Source organism: Mustela putorius, unplaced genomic scaffold, assembly GCF_011764305.1.
Source record: "Mustela putorius furo isolate JIRA1106 unplaced genomic scaffold, ASM1176430v1.1 tig00003850_pilon_pilon_pilon, whole genome shotgun sequence".
Lineage (NCBI taxonomy): Eukaryota > Metazoa > Chordata > Mammalia > Carnivora > Mustelidae > Mustela > Mustela putorius.
The window spans coordinates 9,973,281-10,000,000 of NW_025422002.1; the positions used below are offsets into that span (position 1 = coordinate 9,973,281).

Genomic DNA, 26,720 nt, shown 5'->3' on the forward strand with positions numbered 1-26,720 from the left:
CTATAAATTTTGTAGGGAAAGACAGACTTAGGGCAGCTTTTTCTAGAGCTTCAAATACATAGTATGTCATTGCTCACCGGTCTCCTAACTAAAGGTGTTTTGTCTTCATAGCTCTATAGAAAAACAGTAAAAAGGGTAGGAATGAGACACCTAGAAATTGCAGTAGCATCTCTTGTTTTGCACACAGTGCTATTCCAGGGACCATACAGAATAAAAATTTTAAAATTTGCCCCATCCATTCAAACCATGTAAATCTATCTGAATGTGACAAGGCAGAAAAGCAGAAATGGCAAGTTACAGATAAATATGTGACAGATTTTATAAAATGGATGCTTTTTCTCCTTTGGTCCTCTCAGGCCAAAAAGGTTATATGGTAAATCGATGTTCAGCCCAGGTAGGAGAAGAAAAGGAATCAAGAATAGTACGGAATCAGTAGTTCAAAAGTGAGGAGAAGATGGAGGTAGATGCAGGGGAAGTATAACCTTTTCAGCCCCTGTTACTGATTCACTGCCCACTAAGTATCATAAAGGTATTAGGGAGAACTGAACTTTGTGAGGGTTTCTTTCTTTTCCACTGACCATATGTAGGGTAAGAGTTAGGGTTATATAGGAAAACACTGAATATTGAAAAATATTCACAGGACTCTAATGTGTCTGTTTACAAACTTATTCAAAGATAATACTAGAGGAAATTACTATACTGTTACTCCAAGAGAATGAATGGACAGTATGACTGATTTTGCAAGGCTGCTGACACAGGCACTTTCGGTTGTTTCTTTGGAGCAGTAATTATAAAGTGGACTGTGCGTGTCACAAGGGGAACCGGAATTGCCCTATACAGAAGAGGAATCCCAATGCTGCAGAACCACCACTCCCACCTCCTCCAAGCTTACCCACCATCGGAGCAGAAACAAGACGTAGGAAAGCACGACGGAAAGAGCTAGAGATGGAGCAGCAGAATGAGGCTCCAGAAGAGGATAACAGTCAGCAACCAGAACAAGTTCCTGAAAAAGCAGTTGTGTCCAGTGACCATGAGGTAATCTTTCCTTCATCAGAGAATATTGCTGTGGTTCTGATTCTCTGCAAATAAAGAGGATCCTGGTTGCCACATGTTGTTATATGTAGGAAGTTTCTGATAACATTTAATGCCCTTCATTCATATCAAGGTGGGGGTGACATTATTCATGGTCTTTCTCTCTCTTTTTTTTTTTTTTTTTTTAAATAATGTCAAGAACATTCAACTGCTTTCCACGCTTCAGTTCAGAGAATAGTGCTTATCATCTGCATTTACTCACATGAATAACACTATAAAGCATTAGAGGTTGTTTTTAGAGAGTTTTAGCTACCAAGAAAAAACCGACTACTTTTTCTTAGAGCCTGAGTACAGCTGAATATCACCTCTGTTTTAAAGGAAATAGACAATCCAGAAGAAAAAGCAGAAGAGGAGAAAGAAGAGGTTACAGATGACCAGGAGAACCCAGCTCATAGCAGAAGGGTGGGTACCTTCTAACATCCTTTGGTTTCTGCTACTTATGGCTTACGAACCCCTTCTCTTCTGAGTTTGTATCTGCTCATTCTTTAACAAAATACTATACCTTCACCTGCACAAGACAATTGGGGCTTTTTTTTTTTTTTTAATGAGATTTCATTATTATTTATGTATTTAGTTTTAACACACACACACACACACACACTAGTTATCTAGTGACTTACCTAATGATGATCTTTTTTTTCCCCAAGATTTTATTTATTTATTTGACCGATCACAAGTAGGTCGAGAGGGGGCGGGGAAGCAGGCTCCCCACTGAGCAGAGAGCCTGATGTGGGGCTCAATCCCAGGACCCTGAAACCATGACTTTAGCCAAAGGCAGAGGCTTAACCCACTGAGCCACCCAGGCACCCTAATGATGGTCTTAAGAGGTTTTGTGTTTTTTTTTTTTTAAACGATTTTATTTATTTATTTGACAGATTACAAGTAGGCAGAGAGGCAGGCATGGGTGGGGGGGACAGGAAGCAGCTCCCCATGGAGCAGAGAACCCAATGCAGGGCTTGATCCCAGGACCCTGGGATCATGACCTGAGCCTAAGGCAGAGGCTTTAACCCACTGAGCCACCCAGGTGCCCCTGTCTTAAGAGGTTTCTTACTGACAATCTAGTTTCCAAAGAACTGCCCAGTTGGAACAAAATACATGTGTTTGAGCTCCTTGTTCTGGACTTGTGTGAGTTTTGACATAAAAATAAAACTTTTGGTCACATGGATTCAGAATTTCTACTCTTTTGCTGAAGTCAGCCATGTTTAGTTGTGGTCCTGAGAAGTGAAAGATCTACTTTGTTACTTTAGAATTCTGAAAATGAAGAGAAAAAAAATTTTTTTTTGAAAAATTGGTTTTGATGGTTTTTTCTTTTACATTAAAAAGTTTCAAATTAATGGACCATTTTGAAAAGTTTAGATTTGACCTTGCCTTTTTCTGCAGCTCTTTCCAGCATTTAAAAAATGTTTGGGGGGAGCCTGGGTGGCTCGGTCAGTTAAGCTTCTGACTCTTGGCTTCATCTTAGGTCATGGCCTTAGGGTCAAGAGATTGAGCCCCTCATTGGGCTCTGTGCTCACTGTAGAATCTGCTTAGGATGTTCTCTCTCTCCTTCTGGCCCTCCCCCACTTGAGCATGCTATCTCTCTCTCCCTCTCTCACTCACTCTCTAAAAAAAAAATCTTTTTTTAAAAAACAAATGTTTTACTTTTAGTTTTTAACTTCTGTTCTCTAAAATATATGTATCATTTTACTGGCAAATGTCTTTAAATGTGTATGAATTTCCGTTAATAACATTTCTGAAGAAATAATCCATATCCTATTAAAGCTTCCTTCTAATGCTAATGTCATTTCTTTCTAGACTCGGGAAGATAGGAAGGTCGAAGCCATCATGCATGCTTTTGAAAACTTAGAGAAAAGAAAGAAGCGGCGGGATCAGCCCTTGGAACAAAGCAGCTCTGATGTAGAGATTACTACCACCACTTCAGAGGCCCTTGTGGGAGAAGAGGCAAAAACAGAAGTCCCTGAACCCGAAGTTAGCAACCCTGCTTCAAACATGGCTATCCCAAGCACCCCACAGAGTGTTGGAGTGAACACCCGGAGGTCTTCCCAAGCAGGGGTAAGAGATGAAAAGACTCCAGGCCTTAGACATCCTTGCTTTTGCAAATGTCAGTTATCTATCTTGTGGAATAGTCAACAACAGCATTTTCAGCTTCACCTCATAATGCAGTAAATAAAGCCATTTTCATCAGCCGATTTGTGGAATTCAGGGAGACAGAGTTTGACAAGACACTTTTAGACTAGAATATAACTTCATACTATTTCTGCCAGATAAAACTGTGGTGAATTCATAAAAATCATTCCATATCTGTTTTGGCTCTTCTGTATAGCACAATTAGGCACCTGACCTTTCGTAGGATTCTCAGGATAAACTCTTCTTTTCTTTCCTTACCACAGCCTAAGCAAAACCTCAGTACCTAGGAAAGAAATAAAGGAAAGAATTACCTTCCCTGCTAAGAACCCTAAAATAGGTAGCTACTTTCAGCTGACTTTTGACCTATTTTATAAATACTTACTAGTAAAGAAATAGATATCTGCCTATAAGCTCTTTGGCTGATGGTGTAAGTTTTTAAGGATTACATTTGAGATTAGTGTTTCTAAATACTAAATATTCAGAATGCTTAAAATGAATAGAAGACTGGATAGAATGTTTGCTGATAAGAAATTTCTGGTAAGCATTTCACTTTGCTCTTACAGGATGTTGCTGCAGAAAAACCAGTCCCCAAGCCACCTCCAGCAAAGCCTTCTAGGCCCCGACCGAAGAGTCGAATTTCTCGGTACCGGACCAGTTCAGCCCAAAGACTAAAGCGTCAGAAGCAGGCCATTGCACAACAGGCAGAGTTGGCACAAGCTGCCTTGGAAGAAGGAGGAAATAATAGCTCTGTAACTCCTACTGAAGCTGGAAATATAGACAGTTCAGGAGAAAACAGGCAATTAATGGGGTCTGACCCAACTGTGGTATCAGTTACTGGATCCCATGTCAACCGTGCTGCACCTAAATACCCCAAAACCAAAAAGGTAAGTCACAAATACATCTTCATAAGTCTGGTCTGGCAAGGGCTGTCTTAGTATGGTGAGAGGACCTGTAATCTCCAGAAAAAGGCAAATCACCTAAGTATTATTAGATTGAAAAGTTGTAGATAAAAAGCTTTGAGGCAGCAAGCTGAAACCATCCTACTACCTTTTCTTTTGTTCCCTTAACTTAGGCAGAGCTTAAATTGCTGATAACTAGAATTATTGCTCCCTAATGATCATGGAGAGGGTAAAGGAAGATATTTTTGCATTCTGAATGCCTAGTTCATACTCTCTGCAGCTGCTATATCTACCTCTGTCCTAGTTTCTAGCTAAGGTTTATCTTTGTGAGCTACGCTGCTGCTTCTGGCTTTTACATCTACAGCACCAACTAATGATCTCTTTTCTACCTTAGTATCTAGTTACAGAATGGTTGAATGACAAAGCAGAGAAGCAAGAATGCCCTGTTGAGTGCCCTTTACGTATCACCACGGACCCAACTGTACTGGCAACAACCCTGAACATGTTACCCGGTCTTATCCATTCCCCATTAATTTGCACCACCCCCAAACACTACATTCGCTTTGGCTCACCCTTTATCCCTGAGAGACGTCGAAGGCCCCTTCTGCCTGACGGCACCTTCAGCTCCTGTAAAAAGGTATGTTTGTGTTTATGTGGGTTTTTGTGGTTTTTTTTGTTTTTGTTTTTTTTAACCTAGGATGCCTCTAATTGTGACATACCTAACATGTTTTCTAGATAGCCACTCTCTGCCCATGTGAGTTTATAATGAGTTAGTTTCAGCCATGAATAGTGATGCACCAAGAGTCAGTGGGGTGAAAGTGGGATGTATACTACATTTTTGGTGCTCAGTTTGTGAGGATTCACTGTTGTCTTTTCCGAGAGCCCTTGAAGTACTGAGTTGAGAGCACACAGCAGTTGATGACTGGGTAGGGAGGGATGTTCTGTGTGTGCTCTTGTGGTATTGGTTAATATGTCCATTTGTGATTACCGTGTGAGATTGGGCCCCAGGTACTCTAGAGCACTATTGCGTAAGTAAAAAATGATTGAATTGTGATCTGAATTAATTTAATTATATTATCATTTGAGTGAGAGTAGAGGAAAGGTCCTGTTACAATTGGCATATTTTCTGATACTTGGTCAAATAACAAGTTGGACTGTTTATTCTCTAGTAAATACGGAACCTGCTCTAAAATTTTCTCTCTCTCTCTCTCTCTCTTCTCTCTCTATCCCCCTCTCCCCACTGTCTCTCTAGTTACATACTGTTTTTGGATCTAGTGGCAGTAGTGTTTGATGGTTGTTTTGGAATGCTCTTTCGGAATTCCCAGAAGCCCTGCATATTTTCCAAAGATGTCTCTTGGAAATAGATCACTTCCCTCAGACCTATAATGTCATTTTTATGTTTCTAGAAGTTTAGGACACCCTTTCATTTGGTCTTCCTTTGAGGTAGAGTCTGTTCCCTGGAACACCCTTTTCTCTTATCCTCAGATCTGGATTCAGGCTGCCTTCCTCAGTGTCTGCCATTGCCCTCCTCCACTGGCATCACGTACATGAGGATGCTGCATGTAGATTATTTGATGTGATGAAGTCTCCAACTCCAGGCAGGTCTTCCCTGACTCCTCCAAACTTAAAGCTTTTCTCTTTTCCCAAAGAGCAGAAATTATTTCTTGGGGGTGGGGGGTATGAAAGATGAGATAAAGTGGTGTGGGATATGGAGGGGAGGAGGGCAACAGGGTTCTGTGCACAAGGAAGGGCACTACCACTGAATGGGTAGCATACACTGAAGAAAGTCTTCAAACTGCACATCTTATCTAAGTATTTGAGTCACTTAATGGTTTATTTGGGGGAAATTCCCAAGTAGAATAACCCCCAAGGAGATATTTGACCATGAGGTCTTTGCCAAAAGAGAAGCTTTGTAGATAAGACAATCACATGAATAATTTGCAGGTGTCAAGAATAAAAACAGTGACATCTTTCTTAAGAAAAAAATACGACTAGAAATATACCTAAGTGATGTAGGAGGGTTGGGTCTCTGGGGATAAATTTTTACACCAAGTCACTTACCTTGGATCTCAGAGATCATTTGAGAAGGAAAAATATTGATTTGCATTTGATGAGCATATGATTAACCTTATTCTGTAATAATTAGAGAGTTAATTCTGGTATGGCATGTAAAACTAATCTTCCTATTACATTGAGCTCAGTCCCTCATAAAGAGTAACAGCTCAAAATCTTAACTACATTTTTAGAGTACTCTTGAACAATTAGAGAAGGTGCATATAATGGTCTTTAGTTTGGAGGAGCAAGTCAGGTGATGACTACATATATATATATATATACATACATATATATATATATATACACACACACACACACACACACACATGCACATATATATATATAGAAGTTCTTCCTTTTTGTTTTGTATATGGCTGGACATAATACTAGACTTCTAAGGATGTTAATTATTGAAGCATCTTATCAAGCCAGACAATAAGATCTCCTGTTTTGCTCCTTTGAGAAGGGTAGACAGTTATTTAGTACAGATTAAGAATGAGGTCTGAATTGTAAGCAGTATGGACTAGCCTCTTGAAATTCCACCTTAATCATTCTGAAGCCAGGTTCTAATCTTTCTATTCCTGTCTTGATTTTCTAGCTAGCAGAGTCCTGTAAAAACCAAAAACATGTATGAATTTGATTTCAAATCTGATAGAAAATCCATTGCTTGGAACTCTTTTACCTCATACAATTTAGGACTTGTATCTGTAGCTCATCTTTGTTATCTCCACTGGCAACAGATAAAAGTCCCATTTAACTCATGTCCATGTTTTATTCTCCAGATGTGTCTAACCGTCCTTAGTCTTGTTTTCTGCAGGCTCTGCTCAGGCACTTTTATCTCTGTATGTCATATTAGTCTTCAGGAAGAGTTCAGGATATGTACGCTAAGTTATCTAGCAAGATTATCTCACTTAAATTTGGTCTTTAAATTTTTTTTAAGTTTAGATCTGAATTAGGTTAAGTCACAGGTTTAATATCTGCTGTTAACATACAGATGATATTACAGAATAAAAATTTCACTCTTATAGCACAAAATTAATAAAATTGGGTCTTTTTACCTAGAAATTGAACTCTGCTTTATTCTAGGTAGGGATGGAAAAGAGTTATTTTTTAGATCGGTTAGAAAGGACGCTTTGGTCCTAGTATAGGACCTAAGAAGATCTGCCTTATTCAACAAAATTGTTACAGTTTTCTGAAAATTTCTCAGAGGAGAATATGTTAGATGAGAAAAACCACCCTTGGGATTAGTTAGAGCAGTGTGTATTGCTGATAGGCATACTGTTTCTTATCTGATTAAAGGATGTAATAGCCCCATAAATAAAAACTATGTAAAGTTGCATGTTGTATACTTGCATCCAGATTCTTAGGGTGTTTGACAGAACATTTTTGAAGTCCCTGGAGTCTCTAAATTATAATGAATCATAGTTCTTAAAAAGCACATTATGGCTTATCTTGTATTGGGTCTTCACTTACTTTAGAATGGAAACATTGATTTTATGAGTGGCCAGTAAGCCTTTCAGTAGTGTCCTTCCTTCTTTGTTCTCTCTAAATCTTCTCTAAGCTTCAACTTTATATGTATAATACATGTGGGTTAGAGGGGGATTGGTCTTCCAGATTTCTTAGAAAACCATCCTGACTGAACTGAAATACTTAGCTTTGCATTGGTATTTTATTGTGTATACAGGAGGGGGTTATATAATCTGTGTATCTCTATACTCAGTTGAACAGGTCCTCACTGAATATGTGCACCTAGTGATAAACTGTGAGCTTTCTTCATATGCATTCTCACTTAGCCTTTGTGACAACCCTGTGAAGTTGGGTTATTGGCCTTGATTTATAGATCCAGAAACTTTAGCTGAGACGGATTGCCTGGAGTTAGGCAGCTAGTGAGAGGCACAGCCATATTTCAGTCCAGATCTTTGAACCCCAAAACCCAAATTACTTCTTTGCTCCTTCCCCTTGGTAATGAGACTTGTCAAAACATTTCTCTTACCTATCTCTGAGCTTCTAAAAGACTCTTACACAGAGTTTTGGAGGAGGAGGAAGTATCCTTTTGACCTAATAACTGTAGCTAGAACTGATGCTAAGGGCATCTAAAATTAATTTGTTTTTATGGAACTTGTTAGTTACAAGCAAATGTTCGAGTTTTTTTGTTTTGTTTGTTTTGGGGGGGATTGTTTTTTGTTTTTTGTCGACTCTAAAATATTACATAGACATACAGAAGGGCCAGGAGGAATGGGTTTGCTTGTATTTGCTATGTTTGACTTTATAGCTAACCATAGCAGCATCTTACTTCTTAGAATGCCCCTGTCCTGGTTTTATTTTCCCTTTGTGTAGTCATCAGATCCAGAGTTTAAATTCTTTTATGGGTGCATCTACTTGACACTGGAAATTTAAGAAATTATCTTCTCTTGGATAAAAGCACAGTGACCCCAAGTGAGTCCTGTCATCTGCTTTGAAAAGAAAAACTTGTATTTGAGTTATCTATAACAAAGGATTTTTTACTCATTTTGTCCTCCTGGGCTTAGTTTTCCCCATCTATACAATGAGTGCTTTGGACACGGTGACTTCCAAGGTCTCTTCTAAGTTGTAAGGTACTGTGGTTCTGACAGTTCATCTTGATGTCAGTATTCTGTGTAAGCGAGTTAATTCATGGTCTTGTTACGGCTTTTCCAAGATCTGGTCATGTCATAAAATGTTGATAACGATTCAACTGACTGTTGAGATCTCTTTTATATGCTTATTCACTCTTATTGCCTCATGTTTACAGTTTTATTTTTGCTTTCATTTGGTAGACCACAAAGCCATTTGTTTACATGATCTAAAATTTTTCATGGTGAAATTCTCCTCGCATTATTTCCTAAGTTTCTAAGAGGGTAAATCTATTTGCTCTCTTCAGTGAAGAGAATATTTACTTACCTGTAATACTTGTTCTCTAAAGGTGTGAAATTATAATCACCATTGCTCTTCCTATTTGGGGGAGGGTCTGATTCAGAAATTGATGTTTATCAAAATTCGATCTGTCTTATGTCAGGGCAGGAGAGCCACAGAGTGGTCAGCAACCTACAACTGTGTATCTTAAGAGAACACAATTACAGGTAAGAAATTTTCTCTCTTCCCCAGGATGAATAATCTTGTTATCCTAATCTTTGCAGGCTCACTTTTCTGACCTAAATTTGTATCTCATCATTTTAGATTCTAGTATTCATTACAAAAAAAGTGACTGATTAGAGAGCTCTTTTTGACTTTTTCCCCTTTTTGATTTCTGCAAAACTTCATTTATTCTGGTGATTTGCATTATTCTTGGCCTAATTTAACCGAAGTACTTAGTAGGGAGAAAAAACTCACAGGCTATTCCATCTGAGAGTAGACCTTTTGGAAGTACTTTGTACCTGTATTGAAGAGCTGTTTATTCTCATCCAGAGTCTTCCTGTGAATCTTTTCTATTATCTCTTCAGATGTCCCCAGTACAGGGTAGAAAACTCTTAAGAGATCTTATATCTTCCTTTTTAGGCACTTATTTATGTACTAGTTTTATCCTATATGATCAAGTCTCTCTCTCAAATGAAAGCTAAGATTTCTTAATCTCTTTCAGTTTACCCCGTTCTAAACAATATGAAAAGTTGAATAGTAATCATTTTTTACTGGTTTTGGTTTTTTGATGGGATCTCATTATGTATAGTCCAGATTTTCTCAGTTTTGCCCCATAGAAGGAATTGATGGGGCAATATTCTAATATGCTGAAATGCAAAACAAAGAGTACTTGACTGTGGAACTCAGTGAGTGTTGGAGTGCATCTCTCCAGTTGATATGTAATGATCCGGTTAATGTATTTGAAATAGCTTTACTAAGTAGTTTTAAATGATTATTGATAATTCCCTGGTTCTTTTCCCGTTGTAGCGCTGGATAAAGCAAGCCTTGGAAGAAGGGATGACTCAAACATCATCTGTACCCCAAGAGACTAGAACTCAGCATCTATACCAAAGTAATGAGAATAGTAACTCTTCTAGTATCTGCAAAGACAATGCAGGTACGTATCTCAAAACTTCCTGAATACATGAGCAATGATTATTTCAGGTCGACATAAAAAAATTCAGTTTGAGTATTTGAACAGTTTGATTAAAAAAAAATTGTTATCTAAATAGTTACTTTACATCTGTCTTTACAGAGGAAGAGAGAGATCTCAAGTCAGGGAACAGTTTTCCCACGCCGACAAAGAAGGAACTAGACAGTGTACAGATAACAGCAGAAATGGTTAAAAAAAGGTTAGATACGTTTAAAGTAGTAAGTTTAGGAAATCTATATCCATGTTTATAAGAGGAGAAATAAGCAAGAAAAATGTGGGGTGCTGTTGAGGAAACAATAAAGATTACACATGATTGAGCTGGGTGGGGTTGGGTGAATGAAATAAATGAGAAATCCTTAAAATGGTATTGTTTTCAAAAGGGCTTACACAATTAGTGCAAAATTTTTTAGGAAACATGGCTTTGAATCCAATATAAAGTCCTTGTGAGTTTTTAAATTAGAAGGTCCTTAAAAATTGTAAGAATTTGTAAAAGAATTGTAAAATTTGTAATTTTAATTGAATTGCAGTTGAGAGCACTGGTACATGAATCTGTGAGGCTACCTTATTTTGGCTTTTTACCAAAAGTTTTTTTACCAAAGTCTTTTTACCAGTCTTTTTACCAAAGTTTCTCCTGCCAATTTCAGCTTAATTGAAAAGTTCTCTGTGACTTCCATAAGTTTATCTCTAAATAAGTTTTGTGAATATTATGTAATCAAAAAACTAAAATAGATGCTAAAGGTCATGTAAGATTACAGTTAACATGATGTAATATTTCAGATTTTCATTAAAAACTACTTCACTGTTTCTGTTCATTGCCTGTGACTAAATATGAACTTAAATAGATTTGTACTAATAATATCTGCTTTATATTAAAATTATGTGTAATATTATATGTGGAAAAAAGTAAGCTGCTAAAATTTTTTTTTTAATTATTAGTTAATTCCTCTATCTCTAATTTGGATTATACCTTATAAATTTTCACATGTATAACCCCAGGATAATAAAACCCCAGTGTGAACATCTGGAAGATAAATGATACTATTTATCTTATCTTAATCTTTACTCTTAAAGTATTTTACCCTTCTGCATCAAAAATTAGAGAGATTTACTCAAACTAGACAAATACAAAGAAATGCTGATACCAGATTTTCATCAATATTAGCAATTTATTGTAAGCTTTTACAGTACAGTGAGAGTATAACTTAAATCTTCCATCTAGTATACGTAATTAGGCACACTTGCATTTGTGTTTTGCATTTGAGTTTGGGAAAGGAAGGTTGTATAACAGTTTATGTCCTGACTAGCAAAGACTCATAGGCAAAATGTCTTGTTACTACATGCCTTGGTTGGAATGGAATTAGGACTCTTAGTCACCAACCTTTATTGAATTTTTGCTCTGGTCTCTAGCAGTGAGAAACATTTGAAGAACACACCTTGCCCTTAAGGAGCAACATAACCAAAAGGAAAATATTTAATTAAACCAAGCAGTAGTTTGATGGTATGGTATGTAGAATCAGTAGAATGATGATGATCAGTAGAATGATGGTATATTGATGCAAGTTAGTATAAATCCTGAGGGATTATTTTTATTTGCTAGTTATGTTTTTTCAAAAAGACCAAGGAGATGTTAATCAAGAAAGGGAAGTGGGGGTGCCTGGGTGGCTCAGTTGGTTAAGCACCCAACTCTTGATTTCACCTCAGGTCATGATTTCAGGGTTGTGGGACCAAGCCCTACATCAGGCTCTGTGCTGAATGTAGAGCCTGCTTAAGATCCTCCCTTCTCTCCACCCCACACCCTGTTCCTCTCCCCACCCCACCCCTTCTTCCTTCTGGTGGAGGGGGAGGGTCAGAGAGAAAGAGAAGTGTTTTGGTAGAGTAGAAAGAATCCAATGGACCTGAATTTGAAAACCAGCTCTATCCTTTACTAAGTACATGATGTTAGGCAAGTTACTAAGCATCTCTGAGCCTCCTCTCTAAAATGGGAATGGTAATACCTGTTTTGTAGAGCTTATATGAGATTAGTGAGTTAAATAATATATGTAAAGTGGTTAGAGTAATATCAAACCCATAATAGGAATTATTACTAACATTATTCTACGTAAAATACTCTTTCTTGTTGAGCATTTCTGTTTACAGAAATTAGTCAGATACTAGGGTACATTAAAGATGCTAAGTTCCTAAAATCTAAACTTGATTAGGAATAAAAAATAAAATTAATCTTCAGGAAGGAGAGAGCTTAATGTTCATTGTTTGTAAATGGTGTGGATATGTACCTAGGAAAGTCTAATCACCTGAAAAACTTAGATTTAGTAAGAGTTTAGTAAAACCGGGGCTTCTGAGTGGCTCAGTGGATTAAAACCTCTGTCTTCAGCTCAGGTCATGATCCTGGGGTTGGGATCAAGCCCCAAATCGGGCTTTCTGCTCAGCCGGAAGCCTGCTTCCTCCTCTCTTTCTGCCTGCCTCTCTGCCTGCTTGTGATCTCTCTCTCTCTCTGTCAAATAAATAAATAAAATCTTAAAAAAAAAAAAAAGTTTAGTAAAACCACTGGATAGAAGGTACATATGCAAAAATTAATAACATTTGTATACTACAAAAATGAATTAAAATTTTTTCATTCCCAAACTTAACAAAACTAAAGAAACTGCCTGGGAATAACCATAGTGGTTATGGTCTCATAGTGGAGTGTGTGGAGTAAACCATTGCGGAGAAATATGTTTATAAAGTCTTGAAGATAAAGTCTATATTTCTTAATGAAAATTATAACTGTAGTATCTCCCCCACCTTCCCCACTTCCCACCCCCAGTTTAATATAGTTCCCATCGAAGTAGCTCATTATGGAAGTTGATTAAATGAAGTTTATCTAAATTAACATGAAAATAAGAAAAAAGAAGAAAATAAAAAGGCAAAGAAGTGCCTTCCCTAGCAGTACAGAACTAGTTTCTAAGGGGCACCTGGGTGGCTCATCTGGTTAAGTACATGTCTCGATTTCAGCTTAGGTTATGGTCTCAGGATAGTGAGATCAAGCCCTACCTTGGGCTCTGCGCTGAGCTTGGAGCCTGCTTAAGATTCCCGCTCGCTTGACTTCTCTCTCAAAAAAAAAAACCAAAACTAGTTTCTAATATGAAGCCGGAAGCTAATACTTAAATTAAAATAGTACTGGTGCCTGAGTGTATATGTGTGTATGGGATAGAATAGCCAGAAACAGGTCTTAGGTAAATGAAATATTTGCTAAATTGTTCTGGAATTTTTACTTTACTTGAGAGATTAAAAAGAATTAGATCTTGCCAAAACAAGTTCTAGACACATTGAAATTTTTTTTAAGTGAAACTTGAATAAAGTGTCTGTGTCTATATTGTCTAAATATTATATAGAGCTTAATAGAGGAGAAGTCTATTAAGAGAAGGGATTTGAGAAAAAAAAAGAGAAAGGATTTACAATAAAAATGGCAGGAGAATAATATTCCTACTACTAGCAATTTGCTAAGGTTTAATATAATGTATTAAAAAGACTAATACTCTGGGTTGCTTGGCTGGCTCAGTCAGTAGAGCATGTGACTCTTGATCTCGGAGTCATGAGTTCCAGCCTCGACACTGGAGTTAGAGATGACATAAAGAAATAAACTTAAAAAAAGAATACTACCTAACATAGTTGTTCTACAGAAATAAATATGGACTAAAAAGTTTTGTACAAAGTACTAGTTATCAAATTATTAATAACTGCAAAAATGTAGAGAATAAAAAGCAGGGTTTCAAGCACTGAAGGAGTGGTAAAATTTGTTTATTTGCTATGTGCACATACTTTTGGGTGCACATAGCATACCATATGCATGTATATACTATATACTCTACAGTTTTATTAAATTTTTCACCCTTTATTTTGTCAAACTAACCCCCCAAAACAGCATCAAACTACTTTTTTTTTTTTTAAGATTTTATTTATTTGACAGACAAAGATCACAAGTAGGCAGAGAGGCAGGCAGGCAGAGAGGGTGGGGAAGCAGGCTCCCTGCTGAGCAGAGAGCCTGATGCGGGGCTCCATCCCAGGACCCTGGGATCATGACCTGAGCCAAAGGCAGAGGCTTTAACCCACTGAGCCACCCAGGGGCCCCAACATCTTACTACTTTTAAGTTAGATTTCAGTGATCTGAATCTTGACTCTGTAAGAATATCAAAATAAAAGTATATTATGACAAAATGAAATTTCTCCTACAAATATAAGGATGTTTTAGTATTTGAAAAATTATTCATATAATTAATTTACTAGCAGGCCAAGTGGAGGAGGGGGAGTAATAGTACAGTAAAAATTAATTTAAGGATAAATCTAGTAAAATAAGATGCTAATAATAACCTTTTTTTAAAAAAAGGTTAGAAGGAAGAGGAGCAGAGGGAGAGAGAGCCTCAAGTAGACTCTGTGCTGAGTGTGGAGCCCTGTACAGGGCTTGAGCTCATGATCTGAATGGAAACCAAAAGTTGGACACTTAGCCAACTGAGCCACCCAGGCCCCCCATCTGCCCCCCATCTTAGATTTTTTTTTTACATCTTTCTGAAAAATAGTTGCCAGTTATGCTTAATGGTGAAAACTATTTGTATTAAACCTTAAAATGCATTATCAAGAACACCAAAACTAAATTAATACTGTGTACTAAATTGTACTTCAATTAAAATTATAATAAATTTAAAAAATGGGTTATCAGATTATCCCCCTTTTATATTAATTAATAGTGTCTAGAATTATTAGACAATGTGAGTACCCAAAAAAAAAAAATCTGTGAGATAAAAGTACAGGTAAAGAGGATGTGTGTGTTATCATTGTGTACAAGTAATATGCTTTATCTACCTAGAAAAGCCAAATGAGTTTATTAAAACACTGGTAGCTAGATACAAAGATAAACATTTTTTTACATGGTAAAAACAACATGTAGAGGGGTGCCTGGGTGGCTCAGTGGTTTGAAGCCTCTGCCTTCGGCTCAGGTCATGATCCCAGGGTCCTGGGATCGAGCCCCACATCGGGCTCTCTGCTCGGCAGGGAGCCTGTTTCCTCCTCTCTCTCTGCCTGCCTCTCTGCCTACTTGTGAACTCTCTCTGTCCAGTGAATAAATAAAATCTTAAAAAATAATAATAATAATGTTATTTAAAAATAATAATAATAAGATAACATGTAGAGGGGCACCTGGGTGGCTTAGTCGGTTAAGCGCCCAGCTCTTGATTTCAGCTCAGATCATCATCTCAGAGTCCTAGAGTCAAGCTCAGATGGAATCAAGCCCTCATTCAGGCTCTGCACTTAGCAGGGAGTCTGCTTGAGGATTCTCTCTCCCTCTTCCTCTACCATTCCTTCAACTCACACTCAATCATGTGTGCTCTCTCTCAAGTAACTATTAAAAAAAAAAAAAGTGCAGATAATAACACAGAAATATGCGTAATAATACACAGAGATAACAAAAACTGGAGAACATGGGCAAGTAACCCTAATTAGAAATGTGACAAATCAAGGTGCCTGAGTTGCTCAGTTGGTTAATCATCTGACTTCGGCTCAGGACGCAGATCTCAGGGTCTTGGGATGGAGCCCCAAGTCTGGCTCCCTGCTCGTCAGGGAGTCTGCTTGTCCCTCTGCCCCTCCCCTGCTCTCGCTTGCTTGCTCTCTCTCATAAATGAACGAACGAAAGAAAGAAATATGACATATCTATTGAAGAGGTATAAATGAAGGCATGAGTAGCTGAAAGATTGTTACCAAGGTATGCTGAGTGAGAATTCTTCAGTTACCCCTGAGTTTAATGTAATACCAATCAAAATGACTTTGGTGGGGGAAGTACTGTCAGCATGGTGAATGATTTCAACAGTTCACTGGCGGGAATAAGTATACTAGAAGAGCCAAAATATTTTGGACAGCTACAGTTGAATAAATGAAATCACCCAAGTTTTACTAAAATGAATGTCAGTATTGATGCCATTTAGACAGCAGTAAAACTTTACAAAACTAAACCCAGTTTGTGCAAGAATCTAATAGGATAAATGTCATATTTCAAATCAGTGGAGAAGTTATAATTCTATAATTACAAAAGATTTTTGAAGAATTACTACCTTCTACTGTAGTATGTTTTGAGTTAAAGTATATTTGGAGATAAAGGGAAAATAGGCCAGCTTTTTTGGGTTTTTTGTTTCGTTTTGTTTTGTTTGTTTTTGTTTTAAGATTTTATTTATTTATTTGACAGAGATCACAAATAGGCAGAGAGGCAGGCAGAGAGAGAGAAGAGGAAGCAGGCTCCCTGCTGAGCAGAGAGCCCGATGTGGGACTTGATCCTAGGACCCTGGAATCATGACCTGAGCCAAAGGCAGAGGCTTTAACCCACTGAACCACCCAGGCGCCCCTTGTTTTGTTTGTTTTTAAGATCTTATTTGTCAGAAAACACAAGCAGAGGGTGTGGCTCTCTCCTGAGCAAGGAGCCTGATGCAGGACTTGATTCCCGACCCCAGGATCTTGACCTGAGCCCAAGGCAAATGCTTAACCATGTGGATGTTGCTAGAGGCTTTTTACCATGTGTTCCTGAATGAAAATTGTAGGTTACTAAGCTGTATTAAGCAAGGGTCAGTAAGGCCATGTCAAGAAAAAGGTCTAGGTGAAAATGCACCGGGATATTAGGAGTATATTAATCTATAGGTATGGTTTCAAGTTTTGTGTTTGTTTAAATATGTGGGTGTTTGTTTATACAGTTTTGCAGATTATTTGAGTATAAAGAAAAATGACATAAGACTTGAAAAAAATTTGAATGTATAGTGTTATAGGTAGAAAAAAGGCAAATGACCACTGGCCCATAAGCTTCCATCATGGCAGATATCAGATTTATTTTGTTGAATATGATACCATAATAAGAACTCAATAAATATGTTTTATGTGAATGACCTATAAGTTGATTTGGAAGTGGTAGGGTTCATCTGTACATTCTAACTTTCCTAGAGTGAGCTTTATTACTTATCTAATTCCCTTTAGTATTTAGTGTTGGACCTGTCAGTATAGCAGTGGGTTTTGTTTTGTTTTGTTTTTTGTTTTTTTAAGATTTACTCTCAAGTGTACATTAAAAAGTCTTCTAAGGGCACCTGGGTGGTTCAGTGGGTTAAGCCTCTGCCTTCGGCTCAGGTCATGATCTCAGGGTCCTGGAATCGAGCATCCGCATCGGGCTCTCTGCTCAGCTGGGAGCCGGCTTCCCCCTCTCTCTCTGTGATCTCTCTCTCTGTCAAATAAATAAATAAAATCTTAAAAAAAAAAAAAAGTATTCTAAACATGTCATGAATCACATCTTTGTTTTTTTATGCCCAAGCATCTTTCAAAGGAGGAAAATCAGAAAGAAAGCTCTGTTTCTGGAAAACAAAAATACGAATATACTTCAATCTAAGAAAATAAGAAATTCTCACATATCAAAAGGAAAAAGCATGTTCTGTATTTTTGGCATTTATTCTTCTCTCCATTTCCACATCTGCTAGCCTAGTTCAGTGCCTCATAACTGTTACTGCCAGAGTAAATCGTCCTGAAGCATAATTCTGATCATGCCTTCTGTCCCAGCACTTGTCCTTGAAGGCATGGGATAAATGCCACTCCTTCCACTTAGCCTTGGGGATATATTTTGACATCATGATTAGGAATGTAAATGAGGGGCACCTGGGTGGCTCAGCCCTTAAGTCTGCCTTTCATCCAGGTCATGATTCTGGGGTCCTGGGATCAAGCCGCACGTTGGGCTCAGGAGGGAGCTCAGTAGGGAGCCTGCTTCTTCCTCTTCTCCCTGCTTGTGCTCTCTCACTATCTTTGTGTCTCTCTCTCTCAAATAAATAAGCAAAATCTTTAAAAAAAAAAAAAAAAGAATGTAAATGAAACTAAATTATCTAGTCTTTATCTCTGCACATCAAATTACTCATCTTTAAAATGGATTTATAGAGTTCATATTAAATCTGATAATTCACATAAAGCACATAGAGTAGTGCCTGGCATATCATAAGCACTTAAAAGCATAATTTTTTTTTTTAAGAATTTCTTTTTAAGTAATCTCTACAATCAATATGGGGCTTGAACTCAGGACCCTGCGATCAAAAGTTGCAAAGCAGGGGCACCTGAGTGGCTCAGTGGGTTGGGCCTCTGCCTTAGGGCTCAGGTCGTGGTTTCAGGGTCCTGGGATCGAGCCTGGCATCGGGCTCTCTGCTCAGTGGAGAGCCTGCTTCCCCCTCCCCCTCTGCCTGCCTCTCTGCCTCCTTCTGATCTCTCTCTCTCTGTCAAATAAATGAAAAATAAACAAAATCTTTTTTAAAAAATTAAATTAAATTTTAAAAAAGAGTTGCAAAGCATAATTATTTTTTACAAATGCACAGCAGTATGATCCTCTATAGAGATTCTTAAACTTACATTATGCATGTTTTATATTATTTATATTTAATGATTTAAATATTAAATAATATATATTAAACATACTTTTTCTCTTCCTCACAAATTTGTAAATCCCCTTAAATAGACTATAGGGTGACCTTCCCTTACATACCTAATTCAGTGGTTTCCATATAGTAGGTATTAAGTAAATAAATATTTTTAGCTGTAAATGAATAAAAGATTTTTTTTCCTCTGAGAAAGTGAGATAGGTGCTTTGATCCAAGTGGTCATTAAAATATATAGGGTAGTAGTTTCCTTTATAAGTGGATCCAAGAAATAAAAGAAGTGTAGGATATTCCAATCAGAAAAAGAGTACCAGCCTCATTTTTTAAAATGGTTGGGAGAAATTTTTGTAAAAATTATTTCCTACTTTGAAGCACTCTAAAACTAGGGGCCAGATATATAGGTCAGGTAATCATTTGTAACTCTTTCCCACTAAAGTAAAAAATTTTCTACCAAAAAATGGTAGAAATATATAAAAGAAGATAAAAGGAGTATGGAGTTAACATTCTAGAAACTTGAGCTGGTCACTTGGCAATTAAGTAGACAGTGATTTTAACTAAGTGACAGTGAGATTTTTAGAAATTCCATGTAAAAAATAAGAGGTTTATATTTTCCACTGGAAGAGATTAAATTTGTTCCAGAGATCAGTCAAGAGAAGTGTCAGATTCATCTGGTGATTCTCTGGGCAGTAGAGAATTTTGAGAATTACTTAAATTTGGCAATTAGAGAGTTCTTTGGCTTTTGGTTTGATAGCAGGGAGATAACATCGGGATGAGGCAGAAAAGGAATTAAGAGCCATTGTGGGCTAGAGATTAATGGCTTTACTACAGAGCCTCCCTTTCAGCTGTGGTTTCAGTCTCTCATCCAAGTTTTGTATTTCACAGACTTGTTGAGCCCATTAAAGAAATGGAAGTCTCGCTATCTGATGGAGCAGAATGTCACCAAGTTACTGCGGCCTCTTTCTCCAGTCACACCGCCCCCTCCCAATCCAGGCTCAAAGAGCCCCTCGCTGACCACACCTGGCCCATCTCACCCAGAAGAGGAGTGTCGAAATGGATACAGCCTCATGTTCTCACCAATCACGTCTCTTACTACTGCTAGTCGCTGCAATACTCCTCTGCAGTTTGAGGTGATTTGGGTTTGCTTTTTGGGAGTGCTGAATATGAAAATTATCATTTGCCCTCCTCATTTCAAGTATAATATCATTCCCAATATTTCTTGACCTTGTTCCTGCCAGTCTCAGCAAGAGAATGAGAAACCCCAGCTTCGGTGTGACCTGTTACCTCTCATCTTCCCCAAAAGTCCCCATACTTTCCCAAAAAGGAATAATTCTACCATCGATGACATTCATCCGTTTTTGCATGCAGTCTGTCAGTCTCCATAACCGTAGTAAGCATGTCACATCTCCATCTTTGTCTTTACTGCATACCTTGATTAAAATAGGTCTCTAACTGCCTAGTAACCACTAATGAAACCAGCTTCACAGCTCAGATTATACTGATTGACTCTCTTTCTTTCTAGGCCTTTAAATGAGTGAGCTATCTTTCCCTGTTGTTTTGTATTCTTACTGTGGCCTCAGTGAATAGGGATTTAGAAAGTTTGGGGTATGGTTGTGGCAAATGAGGGGTTTTTTCCTACTCCAGGTTACTTTCCCTTCTTGTTACAATGTGTTAGGAATGAAAAGTTAGAAAGAGCCTAACAACATGTATTTGTAAGAGACATTTATTACATTCACTGGATTAAGTTAGAAATGTGTATTTTAGCTGTTGGAACAGTTAATTCTGATTCACATTCTCATGTTCATGGATGACAATAGGTTTACTGAATAGAATCCTTGTGTATAAAAAAAAATCATTGCATGCTGCTTTGATTTGAAATTCATTAAACAGTCTCTGCCTTCTTCTTAAAATTGTTCTGATCACCAAACAACTTAGCTCTGCCCCTAGCTTGTAATTTCTCTAGATGTCTTCTTTGATAAAGGTGAATGCTTTAACCAATGCCTTCCTACCTGTTCACCCCTTATGAAAGCATAGGGATTAAAAGTACCCGTCCTTTTGAATGGCCAACTCAGAAGGAGGTAGCTAGCAACCTTGAAAGCAGGAAACAGCTATGTTCTATACGTGAAGAGACTGTATTAATTTCTTTGGGATTAAACTTCTTTGGCAAGGGGATAGTGGGGAAGCAGAGGGAACCTTCCTGGTTACATTTGATTTATAGAGAAGTTACTCTTTATCAGATTCGCTGTGACATTCTTATTAGCCATACAGTAAAGCACCTGATTCAGGCCTTACTAACTTTACTTTGTCTAATTGCCTTAATTTTTCAGTTAGCAAGTAGAATTTAATAGTAAAATTTCGTAAGAGAATGTTCACCCTGGAGGGCAGCAAATTGTAAGCATAGGATTTCATACTTTAAAATTTCAGGTTTAATTATAATTAAAAAGGTGAAATTATAGAAATCAGAAGGTACATCACCTTCCAAGACCGTTAAATTGAGCATTCAGTGCATTTCCTAATCCCGTGTAGTATTTTAGATAACTGAAACACTGTGCAAGGGTAAGGCATTCTATTTATTTATTTATTTATTTATTTATTGAATCAAAGATCAGTTTAGTGATGCATAGTCTAAGCATAAAGTTAGAATACTGGGAATAAAAGTATTATATTAAATAATTCATCCCTTCAAAAAGTCTAATGCCTGTTTTCACTGTTTGAGTCTCATGATTTAACTAAGGAAATTTAATCTTTCTTGTCAATAAAACAGACTTCACCATCCTGACCATCTTTATCACCATTTTAACTGCCATGCTGTTTCCTGTATTCTAGTATAGGAAGCCTTATTTCCATCCACAGAGAAATACCAAAAAGGTGTAACAGGTAAAGCTCAGTTTGGTTGGGGAAGAATCTTTTTTAAAGGAAAAAAAAAATCATCCCAGTGAAAAATGTCCCCAGTGCTAAGAGAAAGAGCGGAGAAGACGTGTAGTAGAAGAGAGCAAGATCGTGAGGGAGGGGAAGCATCAAAGAAAAAGAGTAAAAAGCAACTTTGAGAGGGCTACCTTAATCAACCTCTCCTTTCCACCAGAATAACCTTTCCCTTCTCTTCCTCGCCCAGTATCTACACACTACCCAGCCCACCAAATAAAATTAACAGCCTCATTTCACCTCCCATGGAATGGATCTGCCACCTGGGTCTCCAACATTAGGAACCCTCCCCTTCCTTTACCCCTAGTACTCTGAATCCTTGTCACAACCACCACCATCTTTCTGTCCACTTTTTACCATTCAGATCTCCCATCAGAGTTCACTGGCCAGTTCCTGTTTGAGTGCTCTGGCAGTGCTGCATCAGGTGAAAGCTCTAAGGGGAAGCCTGTTTAAAATGCAGGGACTTGAAATGTTCCCATCTGCTTTCCCCCACTCTCTGTTCCCAAAAGTACAGGCATTTTCATATCAGAGAACATTGGTAGTCAGGGGTGTTCAGATCCAGTTAGATTATGCTGTGAACCATCTAGCCTATGAGCTGGATTGCATTCTGTGTCCTATAACTGTTATGCAGGAGAGCTGGCCATCTCCCTAGCATTGTCAGCCCCAGCATGCCCAGCACTTTCCCTCAACACTGATGGCAGGCCTGAGCCACACAGGAGAATGAAGAAATACGTTTCAGAAGGAGGTGTGGGATGAAAAGATTTCCCTATGGAGGAATAAGTGGTAGGGTGCCCATCAGTAATAAGTACTATAGGCTAATAAACTGTCATCAGATGTAGAACAGAATTTCAAATGAAATTACAGTGTACAATTTCACCAATCTAAATTTTTTTTGTTATCTGCTGAGGATGTTTACTTAAAGCATGAAACATTATAAAGTTTATCCCTAAATGTTTTCAAGGACACCAAGGAAGCATTTTTAACCAGTTGTTCTGTCCATTGAGATGAATTCAGCAGTTAAACATTTCCCCTGTGCATTTTTTCCCTCCCCTTGCCCCCACCACAAAAACTTGTGGCTAACCATCTATGCTTGCTTTGATTTTTTTGTTTGTTTTGTTCTGCTTCTTGACTTCGGATAGATGAATAACAAGATGCTTTTCCCTCCTCTAGAACATATCCTCCCCTGAGAGTTCCCCTGCGAATAGGCCTGAGTCCCTGTCACCCGAGGTAGTTATCACACCATCTCAATCACACTTGGAGGCTGAGAGTGAGTGTGCATGAGTGTGTGGGAGGGCTGGGGGGATTGAGTGAATGGGGTGCAGTAGGCTGAAGAGCAACCAGTCAGTCACTGTAAGTTGAGTAAATCTTCCCATGTATGACTGGATCACTTAGAACTTTCAATGTAGATGGAGGAAAATAAAGGGTGTGTGTGTGGGTGTGTGTGTTGGGGTTTGTTGTTTGGGGGAGGGGGCGGCTGAAGAGTTTAAAGAATAGAATCTGGAAGTCAAGTTTAAAGCAAGCTGAAGATGTGGGAGCCTTGGCAAAGAAAGTAACAAATAAGGTGTGTTTGTTAAATAAAGTTGAAATCAAAAGTTGGTAGAGTTATCTTTTGATATTTATTATCTTGGGCTGATAAAGGAGCATTTTATTCTAGAAAAGTTAGGCAGTGAGTTATGTCTTGTTTCAGGATTTAATCTGACAGCTCTGTTTAACGGGATGGTTGATAGATTTGGTTGATAGATTGAACAGTTTCTTTAGGAAGAGAGTCCTGCCTCTCGGCTCTCTCCATTTTCGTTATATCTCTTTATTGGGTATGCAAGGAAACTAAGTCAGCACATGGCTTCTGTCACACAGACCTTTCTTCTATAGTAGTGGAGATGTGGTGGCATACAAGTAGTATCTCTTAGGATATCCAGTTGAGTGTTTTTCTTAGGCACCCTACTGCTGTGGAGTTGTTAAATTCAGATTTTAGTGCTAGGGTTTTTTTAACTGTTCAAATATTTGGACAAATCTAGTAATGATTAACTCTGTGAATCCACACAGAGCCTTTTTCCTCTTGAAGTGAAAGCTATAGTCTTTCATAACCTTTCAGAAATTAAACGAACTGTTAACTCTACCCCTTTCCGGTTAAAAATGTAGTACTAATCTTGGTGATAGTTGATAAAATTCTGAGTCAGAATTTTATAAATCAATGTGAATCTGATAAAGGTTGTCTTCTAGTGTACTAAAGGTTTTCTGGGTGTTTTCTACTCTTGTAAGGAAATCATGGTGTGACATCTGGATTTTTGGTACCATTCTCTCTTAAGAGTAATAGTTGACCTAGTGATGGAAAATCTTGGTTTGGGGAGGTAATGATACCAAAGAGTAGATACGGTTTATTTTTGATACAATTCAGCATTTTGGGTGCTCTGCAGTGGTGGGCATTAGTGGTCTTAAAGTATGTGGACATACATCAGAGGGTAAAGAATTGAGTGGCCAGAAAGTTTTATGAGAAGCACACGTACTTAATAGTGAAAGTGAGTGAAGAACTGGTTGGTTGATGTCTTTAACTAATACCATTCTCCTCTACTAAACCAGTAACTTAAATACTTGACTTTCTACTTAACTGCTTTCTTTCCCTTTTTCCCTCCTCCCACTTTCCATCAGTATTAAATACAAATGAATAACACCAGAAGCCAGTTGTTGTGTTAAAACACCAGTCTCACCCCTGTAGCATACATGGGGCTCAGGTAAATCCCTGATTATACTTCCAGTCCCTTAATGTAGTTCAGGATGACTCGGCAAACCTGATGAAAGGCTAAGCAGGCAAAATAGTCACATTTGGCCAATTGTTTAATTCTGATTTTCCCAGGCTTCTCATCCAGAAAACTTTAAAGCAATTTGTGAAAGGCTGGCATTCTTTAATAATCTGGCCTGTATATACCTTTGTTCCATGGGCCTTTTACAGATGTTAACGGCTTTCTTTCTTGTACTCTCATCCTTCTTACCCCATCCCTCTTACCTTTCACCTGTGCCCCTCTCACTTCCCTTCCTTTCTGCCCTTTGACTTTTTCCTTCCCCCGCCTCCTCCTCCATGTCTCTCTTGATTTTTATTCTTTCAGCTTTGTCACCGGAAAGACCTGGACTTGACAAAAGTAGGCTACCTTGACTCCAACACTAACAGCTGTGCTGACCGACCTTCCCTGATCAACTCGGGTCCTTCTGATCTGGCTCCTCATCCCTCTGTCGGGCCCCCCTCTGAGACTGGCTTTCCAAGCAGGAGTGGAGATGGACATCAGACTCTTGCAAGGAACTCGGACCAGGCATTTCGGACAGAGTTTAATCTAATGTATGCCTACTCCCCATTGAACGCTATGCCTCGAGCAGATGGACTGTATCGAGGGTCTCCCCTAGTAGGGGATAGGAAGCCTTTACATTTGGATGGGGGATATTGCTCCCCTGCAGAAGGGTTTCCCAGCAGATACGAACATGGTTTTATGAAAGACCTCTCTCGTGGATCCATGTCACCTGGTGGTGAAAGGGCTTGTGAAGGAGTCCCATCTGCCCCCCAGAACCCACCACAGAGGAAAAAGGTAAGTGTTTTATCTTATATAGGCCCTTTTGCGGAATAGTATCTAAGCAATTCAGTAGATACTTACTGAGTTAACTGCTGTGTGCTTAGCACCATTCTCCATGTGAGGAAAAGAAAGTCATGAGACATAATCTCTGCCATGTCCAGTGAAAGACAAGACTGTTTTGTTTTAAAGATTTTATTTATTTATTTGAGAGATGGGGGTGGAGGACCATGAGGAGGGGGAGGGACAGGGAGAGGAAGAAGCAGATTCCCCACTGAGGAGGGAGCCAGACGTGGGACTCAGGCTGAAGGCAGACACTTGACCAGCTGAGCAATCCAGGCACCGCTGTTTTGTTTTGTTTCGTTTTTAAGAAAGACTGTTTTAATACAACTTGATGAGTGTTACAAATATTCAACAAATTTAAATGTCTGCCATGTATGTGCTGTGCACCTGCTATACAATCAAAGGATAGAAAAATGGAAAAGAAGAATGCTAATTACGTGTATTATTTAGCACTTTTCATGTGTTAACCTTTTTCTTATGCATTATATCCTCACAGTAATCCTGTAAGATGGGTAATTTCCCATTTTGCAGATGAGGAAACTAAGGCAGGTTGAGTGACTTGCCCGTGGTCACATAGCTAGTAAATGGAAGAGCCAGGACACTGTCCAGGTCTGTCTGATTACAGATTTCGTGGTCTTACTGCCAATATGCTATATGTTGCTTCCTAAATTCTGGAACTTAAAGCAAGTGAGACTGAGGTAAGAAGATACTTGTATTATTAAGTAATTACAGTGGCAGTGGATACTTCAAAGGAATTCTTCAGATATAATAAGAACACCTTAGCCACAACCTAGTCTAGTCATATATGTGGAGGGTACATTGAGAACGAACAACAGGCGCCTAGCTAGTTTGAGAGGTGGTGGAATGAGAGATGACAGGTCACTCACTGATTTAGCTGATCTCATATGGTAAGTGGGAAACAGTCTGCCAACAAGTAAGGGTAAGGATGTTACGGAAGGAAAGCAGAACTTGTAGCTGTGTGACACTCCATTGAGTAGGCAGCAGGGATGCAGTGTGGTGCAAACAGTTGAATGCTGCTGGAGTGAAAGGTAGGGAGAGTATGGAAAGAGATGGTAGAACAGGGACAGGCCATAGACTGCTGGCTAACAGGTTGGGACTTTAACTTGTAAGTAATGCCTGTTCAAGAAATTACAAAGCCCAAAATGTGCTTTTTTTAGGTCAGTGGATTTCAACTAGGAGCATTTGAAAATGCATGGGGATATTTTGGGTTGCCACGGGAACTTCCATTTAGTGTGCAGGGCTAGAGATGTTACATGTTCTGTGTGTGACAGTCTCACACAATTGCAGGATATCTGTAGTAGTCTCATTGAAATGTAACCTAGTGACTTTTGGTATTTGCATTTCAATGAAATACATTACCAGAATTTATTATTATGAATTTTTTTCCAAGATTGTATATGGAAAAACGAATACAGAAGATGGTAGTACTTTGCATTTTGGTTATATTTTACATTTGAGCAGAAAAATGAGAGCCCTGAATAGAAGGCAGAAACACTGGCAGATAATTTGGAGT

At 38.3% G+C, this 26,720-nt stretch overlaps 1 protein-coding gene across 18 annotated transcripts in view; it reads left to right on the forward strand.

The window, feature by feature from the left end:
- Nucleotides 1–26,720, forward strand: part of SETD5 (SET domain containing 5) — an 84,311-nt gene that overhangs the window by 51,613 nt on the left and 5,978 nt on the right. For 11 of the 18 annotated variants that reach the window (XM_045063256.1, XM_045063254.1, XM_045063261.1 and 8 more), the window contains 9 exons: nt 783–1,035; nt 1,411–1,494; nt 2,887–3,144; nt 3,783–4,103; nt 4,513–4,755; nt 10,074–10,203; nt 19,533–19,777; nt 22,740–22,796; nt 24,671–25,141. In XM_045063256.1, coding sequence (XP_044919191.1) covers nt 783–1,035; nt 1,411–1,494; nt 2,887–3,144; nt 3,783–4,103; nt 4,513–4,755; nt 10,074–10,203; nt 19,533–19,777; nt 22,740–22,796; nt 24,671–25,141 — 2,062 coding nt within the window. The remainder of the gene's footprint in view (nt 1–782; nt 1,036–1,410; nt 1,495–2,886; nt 3,145–3,782; nt 4,104–4,512; nt 4,756–10,073; nt 10,204–19,532; nt 19,778–22,739; nt 22,797–24,670; nt 25,142–26,720) is intronic. The other 7 variants (XM_004738452.3, XM_045063264.1, XM_045063266.1 and 4 more) reach the window with 3 other exon arrangements.